The sequence below is a fragment of the Hermetia illucens genome, chromosome 5, assembly GCF_905115235.1.
Source record: "Hermetia illucens chromosome 5, iHerIll2.2.curated.20191125, whole genome shotgun sequence".
Taxonomy (NCBI): Eukaryota; Metazoa; Arthropoda; class Insecta; order Diptera; family Stratiomyidae; genus Hermetia; species Hermetia illucens.
Window position 1 is genome coordinate 15714406 of NC_051853.1, and position 23195 is coordinate 15737600.

General features: G+C 43.8%; 1 protein-coding gene across 1 annotated transcript in view; it reads left to right on the plus strand.

Annotated features, from left to right (window-relative positions):
* The window catches only part of LOC119656516 (solute carrier family 35 member E1 homolog), a 31897-nt gene extending 12554 nt beyond the window's left edge, over positions 1-19343 (plus strand). The window contains exons 2-5 of the mRNA XM_038062859.1: positions 8313-8521; positions 17996-18121; positions 18186-18425; positions 18488-19343. Of these exons, the coding sequence (XP_037918787.1) occupies positions 8313-8521; positions 17996-18121; positions 18186-18425; positions 18488-18697 (785 nt within the window). The 3' untranslated portion in view covers positions 18698-19343. The remainder of the gene's footprint in view (positions 1-8312; positions 8522-17995; positions 18122-18185; positions 18426-18487) is intronic.
* Positions 19344-23195: the final 3852 nt, after the last annotated feature.

A 23195-nucleotide genomic window follows, 5' to 3' on the forward strand; every position in this document is an offset into this window, starting at 1 on the left:
AGTTACAAAATGGACAAATATCCTTCATTGAAGATCATTACTGCCAAGTGGGTGGCAATTTCAACCACCCGTTTACCCGAGTGCAAATGTTTTGGGGCCAAAATGCAAACACAACTTTTGAGGGATGATCGGATTGAGTCACAAGCCTCGGTGAAATGCTAGGGCGTCCACCTCAGTCGACGCGGCAGGACGGGCCCCGGTCCTGTCGAGAAATGGGCAAGGGTTCTTGACGCATGGACGGCGTCAGGACGCAAGCAAGTTAGTCCGCACACAACGAACAAAACAAATACCTTCAGAAAAGGTGCATTGACATCTGCGCTCTGCAAGAAACCCGATGGTCTGGTGCCAAAAGCTGCGACATTGAACGCGAACGCGGTAAAAATGGCTACAAACTTCTCTATTTTGGTAACCCACACACTCAATATGGTGTTGGCATTGCCATCTCAGAGGGTTTCCGTGATGCCATTAAAGAAGTCGAACGATTTGATGATCGGCTAATGAAGCTCACCATTATATCAGCTGATTGCACTATTCACTTCTTCAGCGCGTATGCACCACAGACAGGTCGACCTGATGCCGAGAAAGATGCCTTCTGGCAACTTCTCGATGAAAAGACTTGTCACGTGCCTGCTGACGATTACATAATCATTGCCGGCGACCTTAATGGTCATGTGGGTGAAAAGGCAGACGGTAACAGGTGCCATGGGGGAAAAGGATTCGGAGCGCGCAATGAAGGTGGCGAGCGTATAATCGATTTTGCGGACACCCATGACCTTGTACTTATGAATACATGGTTCATCAAACGATTGTCTCATCTTCCTACATTTTATAGTGGGAACAATAAAACGCAAATCGACTATATTCTCATAAGACGCCAACTTTTTACCACTGCCACTGATTGCAAAGTCGTTCCCTATGAGACCATCGCATCTCAACATCGGCCGTTGATTGCCGTCCTGCGAATTAAGCCACCGATAAAACAGCGTGAGGAACGCACTGGCCCGCCGCGCATTAAATGGTGGCGATTTGGTGAGAAGAAAGAAGAAACGGTCTCACTCATACGATTGCCAACCATTACGAATGTGGAAAAATCATGGAACCAAACGAAAGACACGATCCACAAAGCGGCCTCTGCAACCCTCGGGGTCACCAAGCCGGGTAAGCGGTACATCAACCGAGATACTTGGCTTTGGAATGATGATGTTGAAATGAAGGTCCGTGAAAAGAAACGCCTCTACCACAAATTTCTCGACGATAAAACGCCTGCTAATTGGCAAATTTATAAGAATGCCAACCGGGAAGCAAAGAAAACGGTCGCTGTCACCCGAGCGAACCATTTCAAAAATCTTTACGATAAACTGGACACTCGGAATGGCGAGAGAGATCTGTATCAACTTGATAAAAGCCGTGATGAACGCACACAGGATATCGAACACTTCTGTTGTGTTAATGACAAGAACGGTACTTTGCTTACCAACCGTCGAGCCGCAACGGATAGATGGCAAGAATACTTCGAGCAGATTTCAACTGAAGAATTTGTTCATCCTCCACTTCCACAATCATTGCCGACATTTGGACCAGTTCCACCTGTCAGCACAACTGAAGTCGAGGAGGCAATAAAACAAATGAAATCGGGGAAAGCCACAGGACCTGACGACATCGCATCTGAGCTCTGGAAAGCGAAGAGCTGGGACCCAACACTGTGGCTCAGTGAATTCTTTAACTGGGTTATTCAGGAAGGAAGAACACCATCTGATTGGCAAGAAAGTACCACTGTTCCAATATGGAAAAAGAAAGGTAGCCCAGCAGAATGTTCAAATTACCGTCCGATCCGGTTACTTTCCCATACCATGAAGATTTTTGAACGCATTCTTGACAACCGTATTCGCGAAATCGTTGAAATAACCGTGAATCAAGCGGGGTTTGTCAAGAGCTGCGGAACTACTAACGCAATACACGCTGCGCGCTTACTCATGGAGAAACACCGTGAGAAGCATCACCCTCTTTACATTGCTTTTCTGGATCTAGAGAAAGCGTTTGACCGTGTACCACACGAACTCATCTGGTATGCTTTACGACAACACTTCGTGCCAGAAGAACTCGTGCGCTGGGTTCAATTGCTCTACCACGATCCGAAAAGTAAAGTTCGAAGTATGGTGGGTGTATCAAAACCGCTTCGTGTCTTTGTTGGTGTTCATCAAGGAAGTGCCCTCTCACCACTCCTCTTTGTCCTTGTTATGGACACCGTCACACGGGATATCCAACGTCCAGCGCCCTACACACTGCTTTATGCAGATGATGTTTCCCTAGCATCTGATAGCAAAAATGATCTCGAGCAACTTGTCCAAAAATGGAATGATCGCCTCATGCAACACGGTCTCAGATTGAATTTAAACAAAACTGAATTTTTGACCACCGATCCCCATGAAACAGGCACAATCACTGTCAGCGGCAGTGATCTGCCCAGAACTGAGCAATTTAAATACCTCGGGTCAACGCTATCAGCCAATGGAGAACTGCGTTATGAAATTGCTTCACGCATTAACGCAACCTGGATGACGTGGCGTTCCACAACTGGTGTCCTTTGTGATCGATGTATCAACGAACGTCTCAAATCTAAAATTTACCGCAATGTCGTCCGTCCAGTCGCTCTCTATGGTTCTGAGTGTTAATAATAATAATCGTTGGCGCAACAATCCATATTGGATCAGGGCCTTGAAGTGTGTTAGAGCACTTCATTCAAGACCGTAACGGTACACTAGGAGGCAATGTGGTCAGCATTGCGCTCGGTTCTGAGTGTTGGTCGACCATAAAAGACAATGAACGGCGTCTTGCGGTAATGGATACGAAGATGCTACGTTGGACTAGTGGCGTCACACGTTTAGATCACATCCGAAATGAGGATATCCGCGATCGTTATGGGGTTGCACCGATCGTGGAAAAGTTGCGAGAGAGGCGTCTTCGATGGTATGGTCACGCAATTCGTGCAAACGAGAATTCACTTGCCAAGATTGGTCTGAACATCGAAGTCGATGGTAGACGACCAAAAGGCAGACCTAAGCAACGGTGGCTTGATACGCTGGATGGGGATTTGAAAGCCTCGAGATTGCATCCAGCCAAATGGTGAAGCCGATCACGACGAGCCGACCCCGCTTGTGAACGGGACAAAGGCTGAAGAAAAAGAAGAAGAAGTAACTTTGATATCGCACAATATCCGATAGCAATCTATGTGAATAAAACTGACTTCCAAGCGCCAATTATCTCAAGGTCAGTTTTTACATCATAAAAGAGCATTTTTTTTAAATTCTGGAACTTTTTAATTCATTCCAGTTTTTTTCGTTTTGTAATATACGATTTTTGTGATGCAAGATACTATCAAATAGTATCTAGATGAGTTCATTTTTAAAACTCAAAAAGTTAACAAAAAATGCTCTCGTATGTAAATCGAGCCCCCTATTAACATAAGCGGCCCAACAAGTGACATTTGGATGGTGTTTACTTCCAAAACGAGGAACTCACTTGGCTGGGCTGACTCAACAGATAAATAAAACTTCTGTAATTGTCCTTGATGCGTATAGGAGAAAGGAAGCTTCACTCTAATCCGGATCACTCATCAAGTAGATCAGTTTAAAATTCATGTTGTTCCATATTTACATATATTGTCCGGTGTTTTCCTCTTTATGTTTAATTAAATCCCATATGGCAATGAAACATGCATATTTTGCTAGTGTAAGCTGTTGATGAAGGCGTGTGGAGGCCTATGATGCCCATCTGTCTGGAGACTATTTACAGTAGATAATGGCTAAACAAAAATAATTTATAAATAATATTTGCATGAAATATCGAGCACAATAACCGGGTTATGATTTTTTATTTGGTATTTCTGCTCCTTTTTTTCGAACTAAAAAAAACACTTTTAAGGAGATGAAATGGTACCTTCTTTATTGATAATGGAAGGTGAACCTCTGCCATTTACGTATGAAGGATAACATCGGTCATATGACCACCGCGCCTCCATTCACAGGCAAAATCATCGCGACAATGGTCGTAATTTTTGTCCGAATATTGTGCTTGAGGTCAAAAATCTCCTGATCACATGATCTTGGGGCCACTTGGCGTCTGAATTGCGTGAAATTATGCGATTCGAAAATCTTTTGGGGATTTTCCTATGCATCTTTAAACAGTTGGGAAATTGGGCGCTGCTGGTTTGAACCTTCACGCATACATTGAGTTACATCGTTATACGTGAAATTTAAGGGGGCTCTCCATACATGCAAAAGGGGGGTGTAACATTATTTTTTTTAATCGAATATAGTCATGTGGGGTATCAAATGAAAGGTCTCAATTAGTACTTTTCGAAACCAGTTTCGACATTTAATTAGTAGGGGGTGAGAGGGGGGAGCTGAAAATTGGCTATTTCATTCACTTTCACGCCTGAAGCGGCATTCCACGTGCCGAACTATCTCTTACAGGTATTAAGGGATTATCTCAGGAACCGCTCCCTGCTCTATGAAACACGGGAGGGTCAGAGGAGGATGGAGGTCACATCGGGGGTAGCACAGGGATCCATTCTATGGCCGGACATCTGAAACGCTACCTATGATAGTCTACTTAAACTCGACATGCCAGAAGAGTCGCGCCTGGTCGGCTATGCAGATGATGTCGAGGCGCTTGGAACCACTGTATAACAGGCGCAAAGCAGAATCGGCATATTGATGCGACGGGTAAGCGGATGGATGGCTACCCATAGTTTCAACCTTGCGGTGGAAAAAAACGAAGTGGTCATCCTGACTAAAAAGAGAATTCGAACCCTGCGTCCCATATCAGCAGCTACACCATCAATGTAGCAGCGAACAAGATTGCAGCTGGAGTTTCGGCGTTAAGTAGGCTAATGGCAAACATTGGGGGTCCTACGTCTAGCAGGCGACGTCCCCTGGTGTGGGCTGACGCCCTTGGCAAAGAGGTATATCGTAAACGTCTCGCGCAAGTACAGAGAAGAGGAGCTTTGCGGGTGGTGTCTGTGTATCGCACTGCCTCTGAAGCGGCCGTGATGGTGATCGCGGGAGTGATCCCCGTTACCCTTCTTGTTAAAAAGCGTCAAGCCATATACAAGCGCAAGGGAAATGAACCAAGGGAGGTTGTTGCTCGTGAAGAACGACAACGCACTCTAGACGAGTGGCAACTCTCTTGGCAAAATGAAACTAGAGGCAGATGGACTGCGGCTCATCGGCAACTTAGTTGCATGGGTGAATCGGAAGCATGACGAAACTGATTATTCCCTTACCCAATTTTGAAGTGGGCATGGAGGTTTTCAGTCGTACTGCACAAGATTGAAAAGGCGCGATCTCCGGATTATGTGTCTGCAATGGAGTTGTGGACCACGCCCATCACACTTTTTTTTCTTGTCGAAGGTGGGATGGGATTCGTCAGCAGCTCTATTTAAAAATAGGGATCTCTCTTCAGACAACATCGAAGAGATGCTGAAGAGTGTTGACAGGTGAAGCCGTGTTGCCCAATTCGTTCGGGTCCTTCTCGTTGCTACCGGTGGAAGAGCTGGACAGGGGGCTCCTTGAACTGACAGTTCCCTTCTTCCTCTCCCTTCCCGTTAGTGAAAGGAATTCCCTGATTTGAAGGATCCGCAAGGTGGGAGAGTTCGGGGACTAGCCCGAAGTAATGTGACAAACGGTTCCAAGCTGGCTCCCTGGCTGGTAGTCCGACGACGTACCGAACCGGGAGCCCAACACTGTGTGCGTAAATGCATTCACCTACCCTACCCCAAAAAAATACCTGAAGCGGCGAGCTTCTCGTTTGTCGCCTTATTTTTATATATACATAGCTAAAAATTGAAAATATTCCTCTCACTGTTTAGGAATTGGTATTGATACAGGGTGAGGCAGTTGCAACCAACTTCAGACTGCTATTATTCCCAAACTGTTCATGACAGCACGCCCCATGACAGATATAAATGTGCCAAATGATTTTCGTTTAGTGACAAGAAAAAAAATTCCTGATGGAATTCAAACGCGATAGTTTGATGATTACTTTACAGTCTGTTACATAAGAGCGTGGTCACTGTTACACGTCGATAAAAAATCAGAGCGTCCTGTTTCTTTTTCTATGACATAGAGGGCACCTCAGTCCTTCATGCTTTTTGTAAAAAGTCAGCTCTCTGTCAAATTTAGTCTTCAATTGAGTGGTTTTTTCGAAATGAGTGCTGTTTACGCCTCTCGCTTTGAGGCAATTTTTCTATGTTTGCATGAAAAAGGACCCAAATTAACGCAAACTGCTGCTGCGAAATATATGGGAAAGTCGAAGCAGTTCGTTAGCAAGTGGATAAATCGCTATAAAAAGGTCGATAACGTAGATGATTTTCCTGATCGCGGAAGTGCAAGCAAAGTCTCAAAAAAAGACGAAAAAAAAGATTCTCGCATTGCTCTCGGAAGATCCAACTTTGATTTTACGTGGAGCTGCTGTGGAATTGAAAGCAAAAGGTGTTGACATATCTTACGGAACGATTCGTAGGCACTTGCTTGCCAATAAACTGAAATATCGCAGTACTTTGGAAAAACCAATGTTGAGTGTAAAACACGTTGAAAAACGAGTGGAATGGGCGAAGGAAAACTTGGACCGCGATTGGAGCAACGTAATTTTTTCTGATGAGTCCTCCTTCTGGGCATTTCCGAACATCAAACACGCCTGGACAACCTCCACCAGTAGGATGCTTCAACGGACTGTTAAACACCCCGTCAAGGTCCGTGTTTGGGAAACAAACAAAGGTTTCGGAACTTTGTTCTTATTTACCGAGAATTTAAATGCCGAAAAAATGAATAAAATATATCAAAAGGCTTTGTTACCATCTGCTAAGCAATGGTATATCAAGAAAAATGAAAGCTGGATCCTTCAAGAGGATAACGATCCGAAACATCAGAGTTGAGCGTGTAGCGAGTGGAAGGCGCAAAACGGAGTTGTCACTTTAGATTGGCCATCTCAGTCACCGGATGCAAATCCCATGGAAAATGTGTGGGCTCTGATGAAAATGCAGCTTCACAGATGCAAGCCATGTAATTTAGATCAACTTTCTTGACAAATTCGGAAAATTTGGAGGTCTTTTCCGGTAGAATATGTAGAAAAACTAGTGGAAAGTATGCCCCGACGGTGCCAGGCCATAATTGACAATGCAGGAGATTGGACTTGCTATTGAGGTATTTGCATTGAGTATTGACGACCAAATTATCAATAAATTTGCGAATTTTCAAAAAATCAATTGTTGTTATTATTTAACAGTGACCACGCTCTTATGTAACAGACTATATATTTGACTGGAAATTCACAAGTAGCTATTGTTAGAACCCTACAACACCTCAACGTTATAAACAATATTGCAAAATGAAGCCTTTGAAGTTCCACACTATGTTACACCGCAACAGAAAAAAGTAAGAGTGGAACGGGCCAAGGAATTGTTTCGTTGGGTCGAAAGTGATGAGTTGCTGAATTTGGTTTTTTTCCGATGGAGCCCCAATTGCGATTGAGCATTTTGTGAACAAACAAGATGACCGAGTTTACTTGTCAGAGAGATCTTTCGAAAATTTATACCTTCGGACGGCCACTTAAAACCAAGCAGCACCGATGGCGATGGTGTGGGCTGCCGATGGACGCTCTCCGCTCGTATTTTTGGACCGTGACGTCAAGATAAATGCAACAGTCTGTCTTGGTGGCAGTCTTAAAGCCCTGGGCAGACAAACATTTCGGTCGTAGACCGTGGACATTTCAACAAGACTCGGCAGCGTCTCACAAAGCATGCATCAACCAAGAATGGTTAAAAATCAAAAATTTGACTGACGGTTTCGTCTAGGGCAGAGGCAACTCATCAGACGCTGCCTCACCTCTGCCCTGGGAGCAGACACTCCCTTTTATCATCGCAATGATAAGTCTTTCCACCTGTTGGCACTTTCGGTCACGCTGCTCCCAGGGCAGAGGTGAGGCAGCGTCTGATGAGTTGCCTCTGCCCCGGACGAAACCGTCAGTCAAATTTTTTATTTTTTCGAAGAATTCAGTTGCCAAAATTTGTTTTGACTACTGTCTTTCCCCAATCAGTCGCTGTATCCGGCATATTTCGAATAAAAACAGCTGTATGCGTGCATCCTATTTTTCAGCATCAATTTAAATGAAAGTGCAAAGAATTTCATCTGTTTTCCAATTAAATTCATTATTCTCTTAGCTAGTGTTTACATATCCACCAGAGCAAGTCTGTTATGAAGCAATTATTAGCGCATGCCAAGTTTTAATACTTTTTATTAAATATTTATTTACAGTTAAAGCAACAATGCCACTTTTCACCGTCATTTTATCACGAATAATTCTTAAGGAGAAACAGACTTCATGGGTGTATATGAGCTTAATACCAATCATATCGGGAGTCGCCATTGCAACTGTCACAGAATTATCATTCAACATGGTCGGACTGATATGTGCACTGATATCTACGATGGGTTTTTCGTTGCAGAATATATTTTCAAAAAAGGTAATTTGAGAATCTAAAAAATACTTTCTTCCTAGGACAAAACGCTTCGCAATTATTTGTTTGCATTGGCGTTGCAATAAGGCAACCATTTGTAATAAAAAAAATAATTCTCATTCAAGATTCAACTATGAAATTACTGTGAGACGAATTGTAATTACCGTTTATATTCGTTGCGAAAGCATTTGATGAAGTGTAATAACTCTTAAATTTGCTATATACAGTTGGACCATACAATATTCGTACAGGTAGGCAAGAAGGAGGAGAAATTAAAGTCCACTGGTATATTCAGCGGTATCTTTGTTTTCTGGGCCCATGTAGTAAAAAAGTCGCTGCGGTTTTAGGAGCAAAAGGAGGAAATTGAATGGTCTTTGGCTTCCAAAGATCAGGGGTACATAGAAGACGAGGCAGACCCTGCCTAAGATGGAGCGATGGCGTAGGTCAGGACGCCAGACAGCTTTTCGGGATATCGAATTGGTGGACCTCGGCGCAAAACCGGGATGTCTGGAGTACCTTATTAAGGCAGGCCTTGACCGGATACCGGTTGTTGCGCCGTTGATGATGATGATTCTAGACATAAGCTTCTTTGGAACAAACTTGTAGAAGTAAAGATGAAACGAGCTCTCACAGCTTATGGGCTGTGTAGGCGGAGCTTTGCCGGCATGGGGACTTATGTCTGATGTAGTAATGTGGCCGAACTTCGGTTATGCATCCGCAGTGTGATGGGTTAAGGTGAAACAAAAAAGTTTTTGCTGTGAACTAGTCACACTGCCAAGAAATGTGTGTCTGGGTATCACCCAGACGCAGCTCTGAATGCATTACTCAATGAAAGCAGCTCATATACTAATTCAATTAGGTCTATTGACACAGAATTAACGTGGGGGGGCACCAAACACTAGAAGAGTTTTTGGGAGAACTAAATCCAGTTTTCGCAATGCCTCCCTCGGATCCCCATACATCTGTTTAGTAGAAGATATGAAGTTGTCTTGAAACGATGAGAAACTAACGAGTTCTACACCGATGGCTCAAAAGCAGAAACTTTTTCTGGAGGAGGAGTCTCCCTCTCGAGTAAAAACGAGTAGTGGGCTTTTCCCTTGGGACAATATACAATGGACTTTCAGGCTGAAGTGTTTATCTGTTGCTAGCTTCAATACGGTGAAACTACTCTGGGTGCCCGATCATTGTGGCTGAAGAGGGAAATGAAATCTCGGATGCTTTAGCAAGAGAGGGTTCAATTTCTTCCATACCCGGACCGAGACCAGCAATCGGGGTCGCAGTAGCATTGGCTAATGCTGCTGTCAAAAACTGGGAACAAACTTCCCATAATAACAGGGGACTGAGTGTGAATGCTGTTAAACACACCAAACTTGTCCTGTCAAAACCAAACAAACACATTGCAAAATTTATCCTGTTGAAAAGCAGGAAGACTTGTAATAGAAGTATTGTATGTTGAGAATAGGAATTCTCACATGTCCATCCTGTAATGAGGAAGCGGAATCCATGGAACATTTTCTGTTGGAGTGCCCTGCCTATGGACGCATCAGACATGAGATTTTTGGTACTGATGTTTTTCAACTGCAGCGGATAGTATCACAGCTACTAACGAAAATTCTGTGATACATAAACGAATCCAGGATATTCCGTTAGACTGGGGAATTGAGTACAATGGACCACTTGCGTCTGAATGCTCAGAGGCTTTGACTCTCCCCCACCTCAAACAAACACAAACACGCTCGGCTCGCACATTAAAGTCTAAATATTGTGGGTTTCAGGCCATATTGAATCAAAAGGCGATGAGCTGGCCAGAAAAAGAAAATTAAGAGCACTATGCGGATCAGAACTCTTTTGTCGAATCGGAAAGGGTTCATGGCTATGACGCTAAGGAATGAACGGATGACGAAGCTACACTGAGCGAACTTACCAGGAATGGAACAGTACAAGGTGCTCATGGGGGGATACGAACCCAAGCGGGAGTAGGTCATTGTAGACTAAATTAGTACCGGGGAAAGCTAGGGATATCTGACGAATGCTTCATACATGTTTTGAGATAGTGTCCCCCACTTGTAACAGTTGCCAAGGTGCCACATTTTGAAGTAAAGAACGTCTGCAAATTCCTGTCGGTTATAGGCTTGATCGTCATACTATAGATAATAGGTATGTTAATGGTTATCAAAGGGGCAGAGCAGTTCTTCTAGGACGCGGTGCAATTTCCCTTCACACTATTATTCAGATCATCTCACATTTTCTTCAACTTTCTAGACCTAGCAACAATGCATCGTCTGGTGGCCAAGATTGAACTTTGCTAACAGCAGGAAGCTGCTAACGCAGATTCAGAGACTTGGTTGTCTAAGTATTACTGGAGCAATGAGTACTACGCCGACTGCGGCACTTGAAGCTATCCTAAATTTACCCCCCATTCACTTGGAGGTGAAACGGAAAGCAGCCAACGACGCATATAGGCTCGATACCATTGGGGCGTGGAAAGGCGACCAATCAAAAGGTCATGCGTCTATCTGGAAATTCCTTGAAAAACATCCGGTAGCCCTGATGCCGACCGATCATATGGTTTCCAGATTCGTCTTTGAAAAGACATACACTGTCGTAATCACCGAAAGAGAAGAATGGTAGACTAGTGGCCATGAGTCTTTTCAGATTACAGACCTAATAATCTTCACCGACGGGTCAGTCATGGAGGATGGATCAGGTGCAGGGGTGTTCTCGGAGAATCCGATTATAGAACTGGCCCGACCTCTCGGAAAAATGACGACCATATTCCAGGCGGAGATATATGTCATTTCATTGGCAGCAGAAGAATGTCTGCGACAGAAATAGAGGGGTCGCACCATTCGAATCTGTTCCGACAGTCGGGCGGCATTATCAGCACTAAATGGCAACAACATATCAAGCCAGTTGGTGTGGAGTTGTCATCAGGTGCTGCTGAAACTTGGCCGACTGAACGAAACATTCCTGATGTGGGTGCCGGGGCACTCTAACATCGCCGGTAATGAGGAGGCTTACAGACTGGCTCGCCGAGGGTCTGGATCCACAATGGTGGGGCCAGAACCAGCTCTTGGAATCCGACCATCTACTGTCAAGTCTACTCTGAAGGGTGAAATTGCAAGGATTCACGCAACCGAGTGGAGAAGTTTAGACTCTTGCCGGCAAGCGAAAATCCTTGTGAAGGAGCCTAGGGCCACTAAAGCGGCATTTTTGTTGTCCCTTGAGAAGTGGGACATGAAAATCCTAGTAGGACTTTTGACGGGACACTGTCCTTTAAACTACCATATGGAAAAGTTTGGGGTAGTGGTTTCGGCTGTGTGCAGCCAATGTGAGGAGGAGGAGGAGACGGCTCTGCACTTTTTATGCAGTTGTCCGGCATTCTCAGATCTCAGACGAAGACACCTTGGAAAGGTTTTCTTCAATGAAGAATCTGCACACTCTCTGCCTCTGGAGAATGTTCTCAGATTCGCTAAAGCCTGCGAACGTCGTAGGCGGGAAGCCATTGAATAGGCAACTTACGGGGATAGTACAATGGGCCTAACAATGGCCTGAGTGCTCGGAGCTGCGGCTCCCCCAGTTAACTAAACTAACTAAACCTAGCAACAATTGGCTATATCGAATCTCTCAAAGAGAGAGAGAGAGAGATTGATTCAAAGGAAGTTGATATCACATTGGAAAACTGAATAAGATAAGGACGACTTATGATATCTATAGAAAGATAGTAAATTAATGTTCAGTAGCTATAAAAACATTCATAAATTTGCTTAATTTTCACTAAAAGGAATCAAATAATATCCGGAGAATATATTCCGACAACCAACTGTTCAACAACACGTTACTCAAAGTAATATTTCATTCGGATATTGTTCATAAGATCAACCATAATGTATTTGCATATCAAGTAACTAGGAAAATTCATATTGAGACGGAAGGTGCTTGTGGTAAGAGTCGACTAAAAGGTATAGAAATTTGTTGGGCTAGCAACCTACAAATTTTGAAACTTTATTGCTACTGAAACGTCAACAACGCCTCGGATAGGGACTGATTTCACGCCTACGACGTTTGGTTATCAAAAACGGGTTATGATTGGTTTCTAGAATGTCCAATCTTCCTTTTTGTCAAAAGGAGTTTTCGTCAAGCCTTATCCAAGGACTAAGCTTCGAGATAATTTCTGGCCGTTCGCCGAACTTAAATGATTTTCACAATTTTACACTGTTTTATCAAAATGTAAGGGGTCTAAGGATCAAGCTGTCGAGTTCCAAACTATCTGCCTTGGCATTCCAACATAACGTCATCTGCATTTCTGAAACCTGGTTGGATGTAAGGATTTTAGATTTCGAGCTCCTTGAAGGTTAATCTGTCTTTCGTTGTGATAGAAACTGGGCTGTGCTTGGCAAAACAACCGGCAATGCACTAACAGCTGTTAAGTCCTCTCTCCATGCCGAAATCAAATTTTCCTCCTCCCCCCCCACCTACGATTCTGTCACCGTACGAGTGATTCCGCCAAACGGATGTCCCTTTATCATATCCTGTGTATATTTGCCTCAGCTACTCTTCTCTGCACGAGGATTTCTTCGACAGATTATCAGTTCACTTAGATCGCACTCTTGATCTTGTCCTCTCTAACCTTCTTGTGTGTTGCGTTTCCCAATCCTCTCATGTTCTCTTTTGCGTTGCCCCTAACGCCCATCATCTTGCTTTTGAATTCGATGCTCGCGCAAGTCTACCAAGTTTAACTTTCTTCAGGCGAACTTCGAAGGTCTGAACTGAGCCCTGGCGGCAATCACCTGGGTTCCCCTTCTCTCTCCATTAACGTGTGACCAATGACTCAACACCTTCTATACCACTTTATCTGACCATTTTCTCTATTACGTCCCTTCCTATCCTAAGTGCTTCCGCTCTTACCCTGTCTGATTCACCACTGAAGTCCACAAGAAACCAAGAGGAAAAAGTTTCTGTCTTCTAGAATCTATGCTAACTTAGTTTTTTTTTAAACTCTGCGTTCCTCAGTCAAATCAATAATAAGCAAGTCCAGGAACGTCTGACAAGTGTTGAAGACTCAGTAAAGCGGGGAAACCTAAAATCTTTCTGGTCCCACATTTCTGCTCAGCTATCCAATCCATCCATTAAATTCTCTGGCTCCTCAGCTAACTCCTCTCAATTATCTTGTGATTTGTTCTGTCGCTACTTTTCCTCAGTCTATGTTCCCTCACCTTCTTCATCTTCTCTCTCGCTAGTGGATGAAGCCTGCTCCGCATCGCCTACCATCCCCCTTCTTACCCCTCTCCTTGTCGTGTACGTCATTGGCAAACTTGATACCAATATCGGTCCTGGCTACGATGGTCTTCCCAACCTCTTTTTGCTTAAAACTGGTCAGTCCATCTCTCTTCCCCTATCCCTTATTTTCAACAAAAGCCTCGAAAAGAATCATTTTAACCGGCTGGTGGAAAGAGGCTCTCATCATCCCCATTCATAAAAGTGGCCATCGTACGGTTGCCGAGAATTACCGTCCCATATCCCTCCTCCCCGCCTGTTCCAAAATCTTGGAAAGGTATGTCAGCGACAGGTTGTCGGCCTACTTTCGCCACCACATAGTGAAAGAGTAACACGCCCTTTGTTAAGCGTAGGTCCACTGCCTCCAACTTGCTCGACTTTACCAACTTTTCCACTTAATGTTTAAATTCACGGCCGGAAGTGCGTACCATTTACACTCATTTTGCTAAAGCCTTCGGCACTGTAAATCGCAAAATGCTTCTACCCAAATTCTCGTCTTCAAGCGTTCCCATACCACTTGTTTTATGATTTGCCTCTTATCTCTCCAACCGATCCTGCCGCGTCTCTTTTGATGGCTGCACATCCCGCCCCCACATTCTGGGTCCTTTATTATTTTTATTTATTATCAGTGAACTCTAAATCTACTTCCATTCCCCGATTCCTAGACTTTGTCCGCACAACCGCACAACAGCTTGGTTCTTTTAACTTTAAGTAGTTTTGAGCATAGGATAAGATTATTTCTTTCACCTCCTCCCGTGGGCAATAACTAATTAGAGTCAACTCTGTTTATTGTCCGTTAAATAAATAAATAAATGTGCGCATGCCACTCGACAACGATACCGAGGACATGGATGCTTGCTTCCCCCAACTTAATCGGGAATTCCAACGATATAAGCGGGGCCTAAGCAAAATAAGATGGTGGGACTTTGGAGAGTATTCCTCTTTTTCTCTGCCACGCGAATGGTAATGTGATTTTATATCCCGTTCATGTCAAGTGGTTGCAAACGCGAATCCGGTGTCGTGTTGCTTCTGACGGCGCGCTCTCTTGACCTGGGAACTGGTTTCTGACAGACTTCTAACTGCAAGATTCCGGTCGAAGTTAAGGACCATCACAGTTGTGCAATACTACACACCAACGGAGACTTCCGATATAGTGGAGAAGCATTCTTTCTACAAGCAATTGAAGACAGTTCAGGGAAGACTTCCAATAACACTTTGCTCGGACATGTGATGGGGAAACAGGGTCTTGGCGACCAACCCGATAATGGTGTGAGGTTCGTGGATATCTGCAACTTCCACCGCCTAGTTAAAAAGCCTACTATACAGTCAGTTGGGTTTTAACTAACCGACATCGTGCGAACAATCAGGAGCGCACCAGGCGCGGAAGTTTAACCAACAAGTCAGCAGGATGAAGCCTTATACACCACGATGCTCATCCTGCCGAGACAAAGAGGGAAATCTGATTTTCGACAGAATGGGCATATTGGAGCGATGGGTTGAGTACTTTGATAAGCTACTGAACAACCAGAACATCGGCGAGTTGGAGGTCCCGCCAATTGAAGACGACGGACAAATACTGTCACCACCAAGTACAGGAGAAACAGTCCGTGCAATTCATCGGCTAAAAAATCATAAGTCGCCAGGAGCCGATGGAATTACAGCCGAATTGGTTAAATATGGAGGCGACCAGTTACACCAAGTGGTTCATCAACTTGTGCTCAGGGTAGAGATATCACGTTGCTGAGTACCATCTATAAGATATTCTCCTCTATCTTGATAGGCCGGATACCTCCATACGCCCCGAACATCATTGGCCCACACCAAAGAGGCTTCACTCCAGGCAAATCAGCAACAGATCAGATTTTCTCTCTGCGGCAAGTGATGGAAAAACTGTTGGAATATGGACAACAGTTACACCATCTTTAAAGCCGCCTATGATAGCATAGCCGGGGGAAAAATGTACACGGCCATAAGAGAATTCGGTATCCCGACGAAATTGATAAGATTGACTAGGCTGACCCTGACCAATGTGCGAGGCCAGATAAAAGCAGTAGGATTACTCTCAAGACCATTGGACATCAACAACGGTCTACGACAAGGGATGCCCTATTATGCGTCCTCTTTAACCTGGCCCTCGAGAAAATGATCCGTGATGCTGAGGTAAATGCAAGGGTACGATCCTCTTTAAGTCCACCCAACTACTGGCCTATGCTGACAATATCGACATCATGGGAAGAACCACCCGAGACGTACAAACTGCCTTCATCCAGATCGAGCAGGCGACTCGAGATCTTGGGCTGGACATCAATGAAGGCAAGACAAAGTATACGATGGCAACGTCAGCACTGAAAACCAACCAACCAACAACATCAAACCACACTGGTCAAACAGGAAGAATAAGGATAAGAGAATCCAACTTTGAGACCGTTGATAATTTCTCCTATCTAGGGTCGAAAATCACAATCGATAGCGGAGCGCAAGAAGAATTGCGAACTCTTGGCTGCGTTCGAGAGAAGAATCCTCCGAACAATTTTTGGCCTCCTACATGAGGATGGACGATTCCATAGCCTACATAACGATGAAATCTATGAGCGATACCATAACCGTCCGGTTGTGGATAAAATCCGGCTCAATAGGTTACGGTGGGCGAGTCACTTAATTTGTATGGATGAGGATGATGCAGCCCGGAAAGTCTATAAGGGCAATATCTATGGTAGAAAAAGAAGACGAGGCAGACCCTGCCATCTTAGGCAGGGAGCGATGGCGTAGGTCAGGACGCCAGACAGCCTTTAGGGATATCGAATTGGTGGACCTCGGCGCAAAATCGAGATGTCTGGAGTTCCTTATTAAGGCAGGCCTAGACCGGATACCGGTTGTTGCGCCGTTGATGATGATGAATCAGATTGACCACTTCGTGATCAACAGGAGATTTAAGAGTTGTCTCGTGGATGTGCGTAACAACAGATGCGCTGATATCGGCCTCGAAAAGGATTACCATCTGTTGCTCGTTCACGTTTGCTTGCGTGTTACGTCCGCCACTCCTCGCAGGGTGGGGGAACTTCGATCCTCCAAGTTTGCCATTGACTTGTGCTTGTATGATCCAGCTGTCGTTCGACAATGGGAGAGCTATCTTGCTGGTCGAGCGACAGATATACTGAGTAACCCGCCTGAAAACATCGATTAGCATTGGGCTGCCATTAAAAATGCTCTTTTCTTGGGTGCTACACAGGTCGTCCGAAGGGGCGTCATAAGTTCTGGCTGACTGCGAAATCATGAAAGCAGACCGATGAACGGAAGGGGTTCAAAACTCTATTGACTGCTGCAAGTTAGAGTGAGCGTGACGATTGTAATCGCAAATCTTTCGATGGTTCTGTGAAGGGCTTTAACGGACGGCTTCACATCCAGGATGAGGAGCAACTGAAAAGGTGAAAAAAAAACACTTCGCCATGGTTCTTAACCGTATCACATCCGGTAAAATTCCTCCTCTTGTAGATGAAATGGCTAGTCACCGTAACATGCGGATAAGGACTTGTGGCGCGGCAGGATTCGCGGCATTCGAAATTTATTTCGAATGTTGCGAATACCAGCGGACAGATGACGTCACCGGCGCTCTCCACTCAGTTCAGCCCTCGCTACAGGGGTGAAGAGCAGAGTAGGTGACGGAAAAAATGTGAGATGTCAAACTCATATTTTTCCTGGCAATTAATTTTTCGCTGAACGTTGAGTAACCAAGTAAACCCATTCAATCTTCAACTTATGTCACAGTAAAAAAAAGACGTTTATCGAATATTGTAATATGGCGAACAACACAGGCACTGTTGTTCTTCATAATTATAGTGAAAGAGACTTGAATACTGAACGGAGGAATTCATAAATAACACGAAGACATTTAAATTTTGGAATCTGCAGCTGATGAACAGAGAGCAGGCTGGTTTCCGTTCCGGATCCTCCTACATTGACCACATCAATACTCTAGGGATCATTTTGGAACAGTGCGCGGAGTGTAGGTCTTCACTGCACCTGCTCTTCATCAATTTCGTTGTTCCAGTAAAGAAAAAAATGTCGACAGGTCAGATTCCCATTAAATTGCAAAAATCTGATGTTAGCCCAATCTTGAGGAATCAAATTACTAAAGTGCGGTGCCAAAATTCAATCCTTGGGTGTTGCCGTGTATTTTCTGACCAATATTTTTTAATTTTGCAGGTTTTAAAGGATACAGGAATTCATCATCTTCGACTCCTACACGTATTAGGTAAATGGGCTTTAATTATGTTTCTGCCGATATGGTTCTATGTCGATTTCTCAAGCGTAATTCAGCATAACGCAATGGTAAGCTTTAAAACAGACAAAGTAATAAGTCATAGCACTTGTGTTTTTAATGATAAATTTACAGAAAAATGTGGACTACCGCGTAATTGCATTGCTGTTCGCTGATGGCGTTTTAAATTGGCTCCAAAATATTATTGCGTTTAGTGTGCTTTCAATAGTCCCGTCGTTAACTTATGCAGTAGCGAGTGCGTCCAAAAGGATATTTGTGATAGCTGTTTCGCTATTTATCCTGGGAAATCCAGTCACCTGGGTAAATGTGTTTGGAATGACTTTAGCTGTATTAGGAGTTCTATGTTATAATCGGGTAAGTTGGCTTTATCGTCCATTTCGGAAAGAATATCTTTTAAATTATGCATTTACCAACAGGCGAAACACCACTCGAAGCAACAAGTAGCCTTGCCATACACAAATAGTGAATGGATCAAGTATAATCCATTGCACAATGCTGAGAAATTTTATCAAAATGGAAAGCCATATCCGAATGGGCACCTGTCCAATGGCTACAATCACTCGAGCAATCTTCTTTTCAACAATAACTCAATTCATCCAGGTGCAAATAAGCTGCTGTTTGTGTAGTAAAATGAAAGCGATTGTATGCATGGATATTAGTTAGTATAATTTTAAGTGATATTTCTAGGAAAGTACAGTATTTAATACAAAATACGTTGGTAGGGACTTTGCAGGAGTTAGATTGTGGTCAGTCATCGAATATTAATGACTCGATTTTTATGAAAGTTATGTATTACTTGCTAAGATAGCTTGCGGCTTAGTAACTAGGTTTAGCAAAGCAAATTTTATTTTGATGATATTTAAATGAAGCCAATATTTTTATATAGTTTATTTATTTAGAAACATTTATTCTGGTTTATTTGCTCCTAATCAATGTGAACATTTGACATGTTAATGGTCTCAACGAGTGCGTGTACAATGTAAAGATGATATTTTCAAAAAGATATGTAAATAGTAGTGGAACTATTCAATGTAAGGCTGCTGAGAATTTCAACTTGCTAATAAACCTTAGTTTCTGTAATTCAAATCAGAAAAATTGTAAAGATTTTTTAAATACTGGTTGGGACAGTTAATACAATTGTAAATAGAAGCGGTGATTTTTGTATAGTCAAAATGTTCAATAAGATACGAAAGACTTTCTATAGAATTTTTCTGACGAGTAAAATTCATTGTAATTTTCACTAAAAAATAAAAATATTCGAACGACACTTAATCATGTTTTTTTTCTCAATAAGTTATGTGTAGCTAAGTGCGTTGCTAGCAACTCCCCATCCAGCGTATCAAGCCACCGTTGCTTAGGTCTGCCTTTTGGTCGTTTACCATCGACTTCGATGTTCAGACCAATCTTGGCAAGTGAATTCTCGTTTGCACGAATTGCGTGACCATACCATCGAAGACGCCTCTCTCGCAAATTTTCCACGATCGGTGCAACCCCATAACGATCGCGGATATCCTCATTTCGGATGTGATCTAAACGTGTGACGCCACTAGTCCAACGTAGTATCTTCGTCTCCATTACCGCAAGACGCCGTTCATTGTCTTTTATAGTCGGCCAACACTCAGAACCATAGAGAGCGAAAGGACGGACGACATTGCGCTAAATTTTAGATTTGAGACGTTCGTTGATACGTCGATCACAAAGAAGACCAGTTTTAGAACGCCACTTCATCCAGGTTAACACGCATAAGAGGGTCTATGCATATATACTTAAAGTTGTGTACGCCAGCACGCCGATACGCTTCCTTCGATCGCCTCCTTATCTGCACAAACGAATGTACAACGATGATGCAAGTAATTTTTGAGAATTTCAGCTCTGGCCAAGTTCTGGTCAATAGTATGAGCGGATTTACGGTCAATATAATTTGTAGTCATGTTGTGTTCTGCGAATTATATAAAGCAGCCGCTTCGGTCACGCTGCTCCCAGGGTAGAGGTGAGGCGGCGTCTGACGATGTGCCTCTGCCCTGGTAAGAAACCGTAAAGCCGTCATCTTCTAATATCCTAAAAAAGATGATGTAAGATCGATCAAGGGTGTAGTGTAAGTAACAATCGCTGGGCTTAAGCGAATTGAAATGATAAAACTCTTCTGAGTACTCCTTTCTCTCTTACGTCATGTTTTTTTTTACTCTGGAAAGCCTATAGGTAGCAAAAGCGAATTCAGTTTCAGAACGCTGCTAACAGCTATCGCGAAAAGCGCTTTCATGACCTAGGGAACGGTATCTGACAGGACCTTAACCGGAAATCCAATGGACCCCAAGGAATTTTTAGGTTCAAATTCACTTTAACCATTTTTCAGGTTTATTATTATTACTATTAACCATCGTATGTTGTTCGAGTCAACAGGGCATTGTCTGTCCGATACACAAAAAGCGGGATATCACGCAGTGCCGCAATTATAGAGGTATCATGTTGCTGAATACCATCTATAAGATATTCTCCGTTATCTTACTAGGTCGGATAGCCCCATATGCCCAGAACATCATTGGCCCATACCAAAGAGGCTTCACTCCAGGCGAATCAGCAACAGTTAAGATTTTCTCTCTACAGTAAGCAATATAAAAACTGCTGGGATGTGGCCGTCAGTTGCACCATCTTTTCATCGACTTTAAAGCCACCTATGATAGTGTGGCGCGGCAGGATTCGCGGCATGTCGCGAATACCAGCGGACAGATGACGTCACCGGCGCTCTCCACTCGGTTCAGACCTCGCTACAAGAGTGAAGAACAGAGTAGGTGACGAGAAACGTCAGATAAAAAAATAATAACAATAAGAAAGAAAGACAGTTCGCAGCCATTGTGAGAAGAACGAGTTTCGTGCAGAAAGAAAACAGTTACAGACGGAAATCAGTATAATTTCTAATATCTCGGAGTTATAATAAGGATACTTTCTTGAAATTGTGTATTGAACTTTGTAAAATACGAAAAACATGTCCACTTGCCTATACCCGTATGTGTTTATGCAGGAGGAATTTGCTGCCGCCAGTTTGAGCGGTTGTGGAAATAGTTGATGTTGCCTGTTTCGACGAATCGTCATCACTTTCAGAATCTGACGGAATTATGGCCGGAGTATCGTCGTCAATGGGATTAGTTGTCGACGCGGTATTGCCATTTCCTTTGGGATTTTTATCCGTAGTTGAATCAACTTTCGCGTGTTCTGCATTCGATTGAACTTTAATGATCAGGAGGCTCGAATTGTGCTTGGGGGATGGTTGTGTATTAGTTTTAGCAGGCGATGCCGATCGAGGCACCGTTGTTTCATTATCATCTTCATCTGATTCTATGATCGTGATATCATCCGTATCATTTGTGGCTTTTGCTGTCTTAGTTCCCTTAATTTCACCATTCTCTTTGGTTTTATGTTCGGAGAAAACCTCTTTGTTAGAACTCCGGGTCTCTTCGTCTTCAGCTTCATTCGATGGTGAGCGATTCATATTTTCGGCAACTGCCTTGTAATCCCCACATGGGCGCCATTCGCCGTTTGGCTTAGGGACCATATGCAGTGGGGAAGACCAACAGCTGTTTGAGGGCCTGCAGATACCCTGTTGAACGAGTTGTTCAAATTCTTTCCGTGCAATAGCCAGTTTCTGGGATGGTAGAGGACGCACCTTCGAGAAAATCGGGGAACCAGTAGTGATAATGTGGTGGTGCACATTGTGCTTCACTGGTTTTGAGAGACTACACTCGGTAGTAATCTGGCTGAACTTTTGGAGAAGTACCCCAACACGAGAGTCGGTAATGTCATCTGTCCGCTGGTATTCGCGACATTTGAAATAAATTTCGAATGCCGCGAATCCTGCCGCGCCACAATAGCATAGCCAGGGTAAAACTGTACACGGCCATGAGAGAATTCGTTATCCCAACGAAATTGATAAGACTGAGTAGGCAGACGCTGGCCAAAGTGCGAGAAAGATAAAAGCAGCAAGCTCACACTCGAGACCATTCAACATCAACAACGATCTGAGACGAGGGAATGCCCTATCATGCGCCCTCTTTAACCTGGTCCTGGAGAAAGTGATTCTCGATGCAGATATAAATGCGAGAGCCACCATCCTCTTCAAGTCCACCCAACTACTGGCCTACGCTGACGATATTGACATCATGAGAAGAACAACCCAAGATATACAGTCTACTTTCATCCAGATCGAGCAGGCGACGCGAGATCTTGGGCTGCACATTAATGAAGGCAAGGCAAAGTACATGGTGGCAACGTCAGCGCCAAAATCGAAAGGACGAACAACATGGAATCGCAATGGTCAAACGAAAACAATGAAGATAGGAGGCTTCAACTTTTAGACCATTGAAAGTTTATCCTATCTAGGGTCGAAAATCACAGCCGATTTTTTGCTCGAAACGTCTCACCATACCGTCAAAGCTCTTACTGTACAAGACAATGATCTTGCCAGTCCTTGGCAAGAAAAAAATGCGAACTCTTAGCCGCGTTCGAGTGAAGATTCCTCCGAAGAATTTTTGGCTCCCTACATGAGGATGGATGATTCCGTAGCCTACAAGACGAGGCAGACCCAGCCTCAGATAGAGCAATGGCGTAGGTCAGGACGCCAGACAGCTTTTAGGGATATCGAATTGGTGAACCTCGGCACATGTCCTCGGAGGGATGTCTGGAGTTCCTTATTAAGGCAGGCCTAGACCGGATACCGGTTGTTGGGCCGTTGACGACGATGATGATGATGTCGTTCAAGTCAATAACCAACAGAACTTCACTATGTTCCCTACTTCTATGTGTTTCAACTTGGCATCTGGCATTAATTGGTGGACCTCGGCGCAAAACCGGGATGTTTGGAGTTCCTTATTAAGGCAGGCCTAGACCGGATACCGGTTGTTGCGCCGTTGATGATGATGATGATCTGGCATTAAGTATTCTACCAAGTGCCTTAACCTACTTTTAACATTGTCCCAGAACATGTGTGGAGATTTCGTCATTCTTCTCACGGGATCTAAAGATAGTGTTCGTAGATATCCCTAGCTTCCCAAGGTGGTAATTTAGCCTGCAGTGACCAGTGCGTATTCCTACTATGATCCGGAGGCTCTTTTTGGCGAGGTTTAAACAATC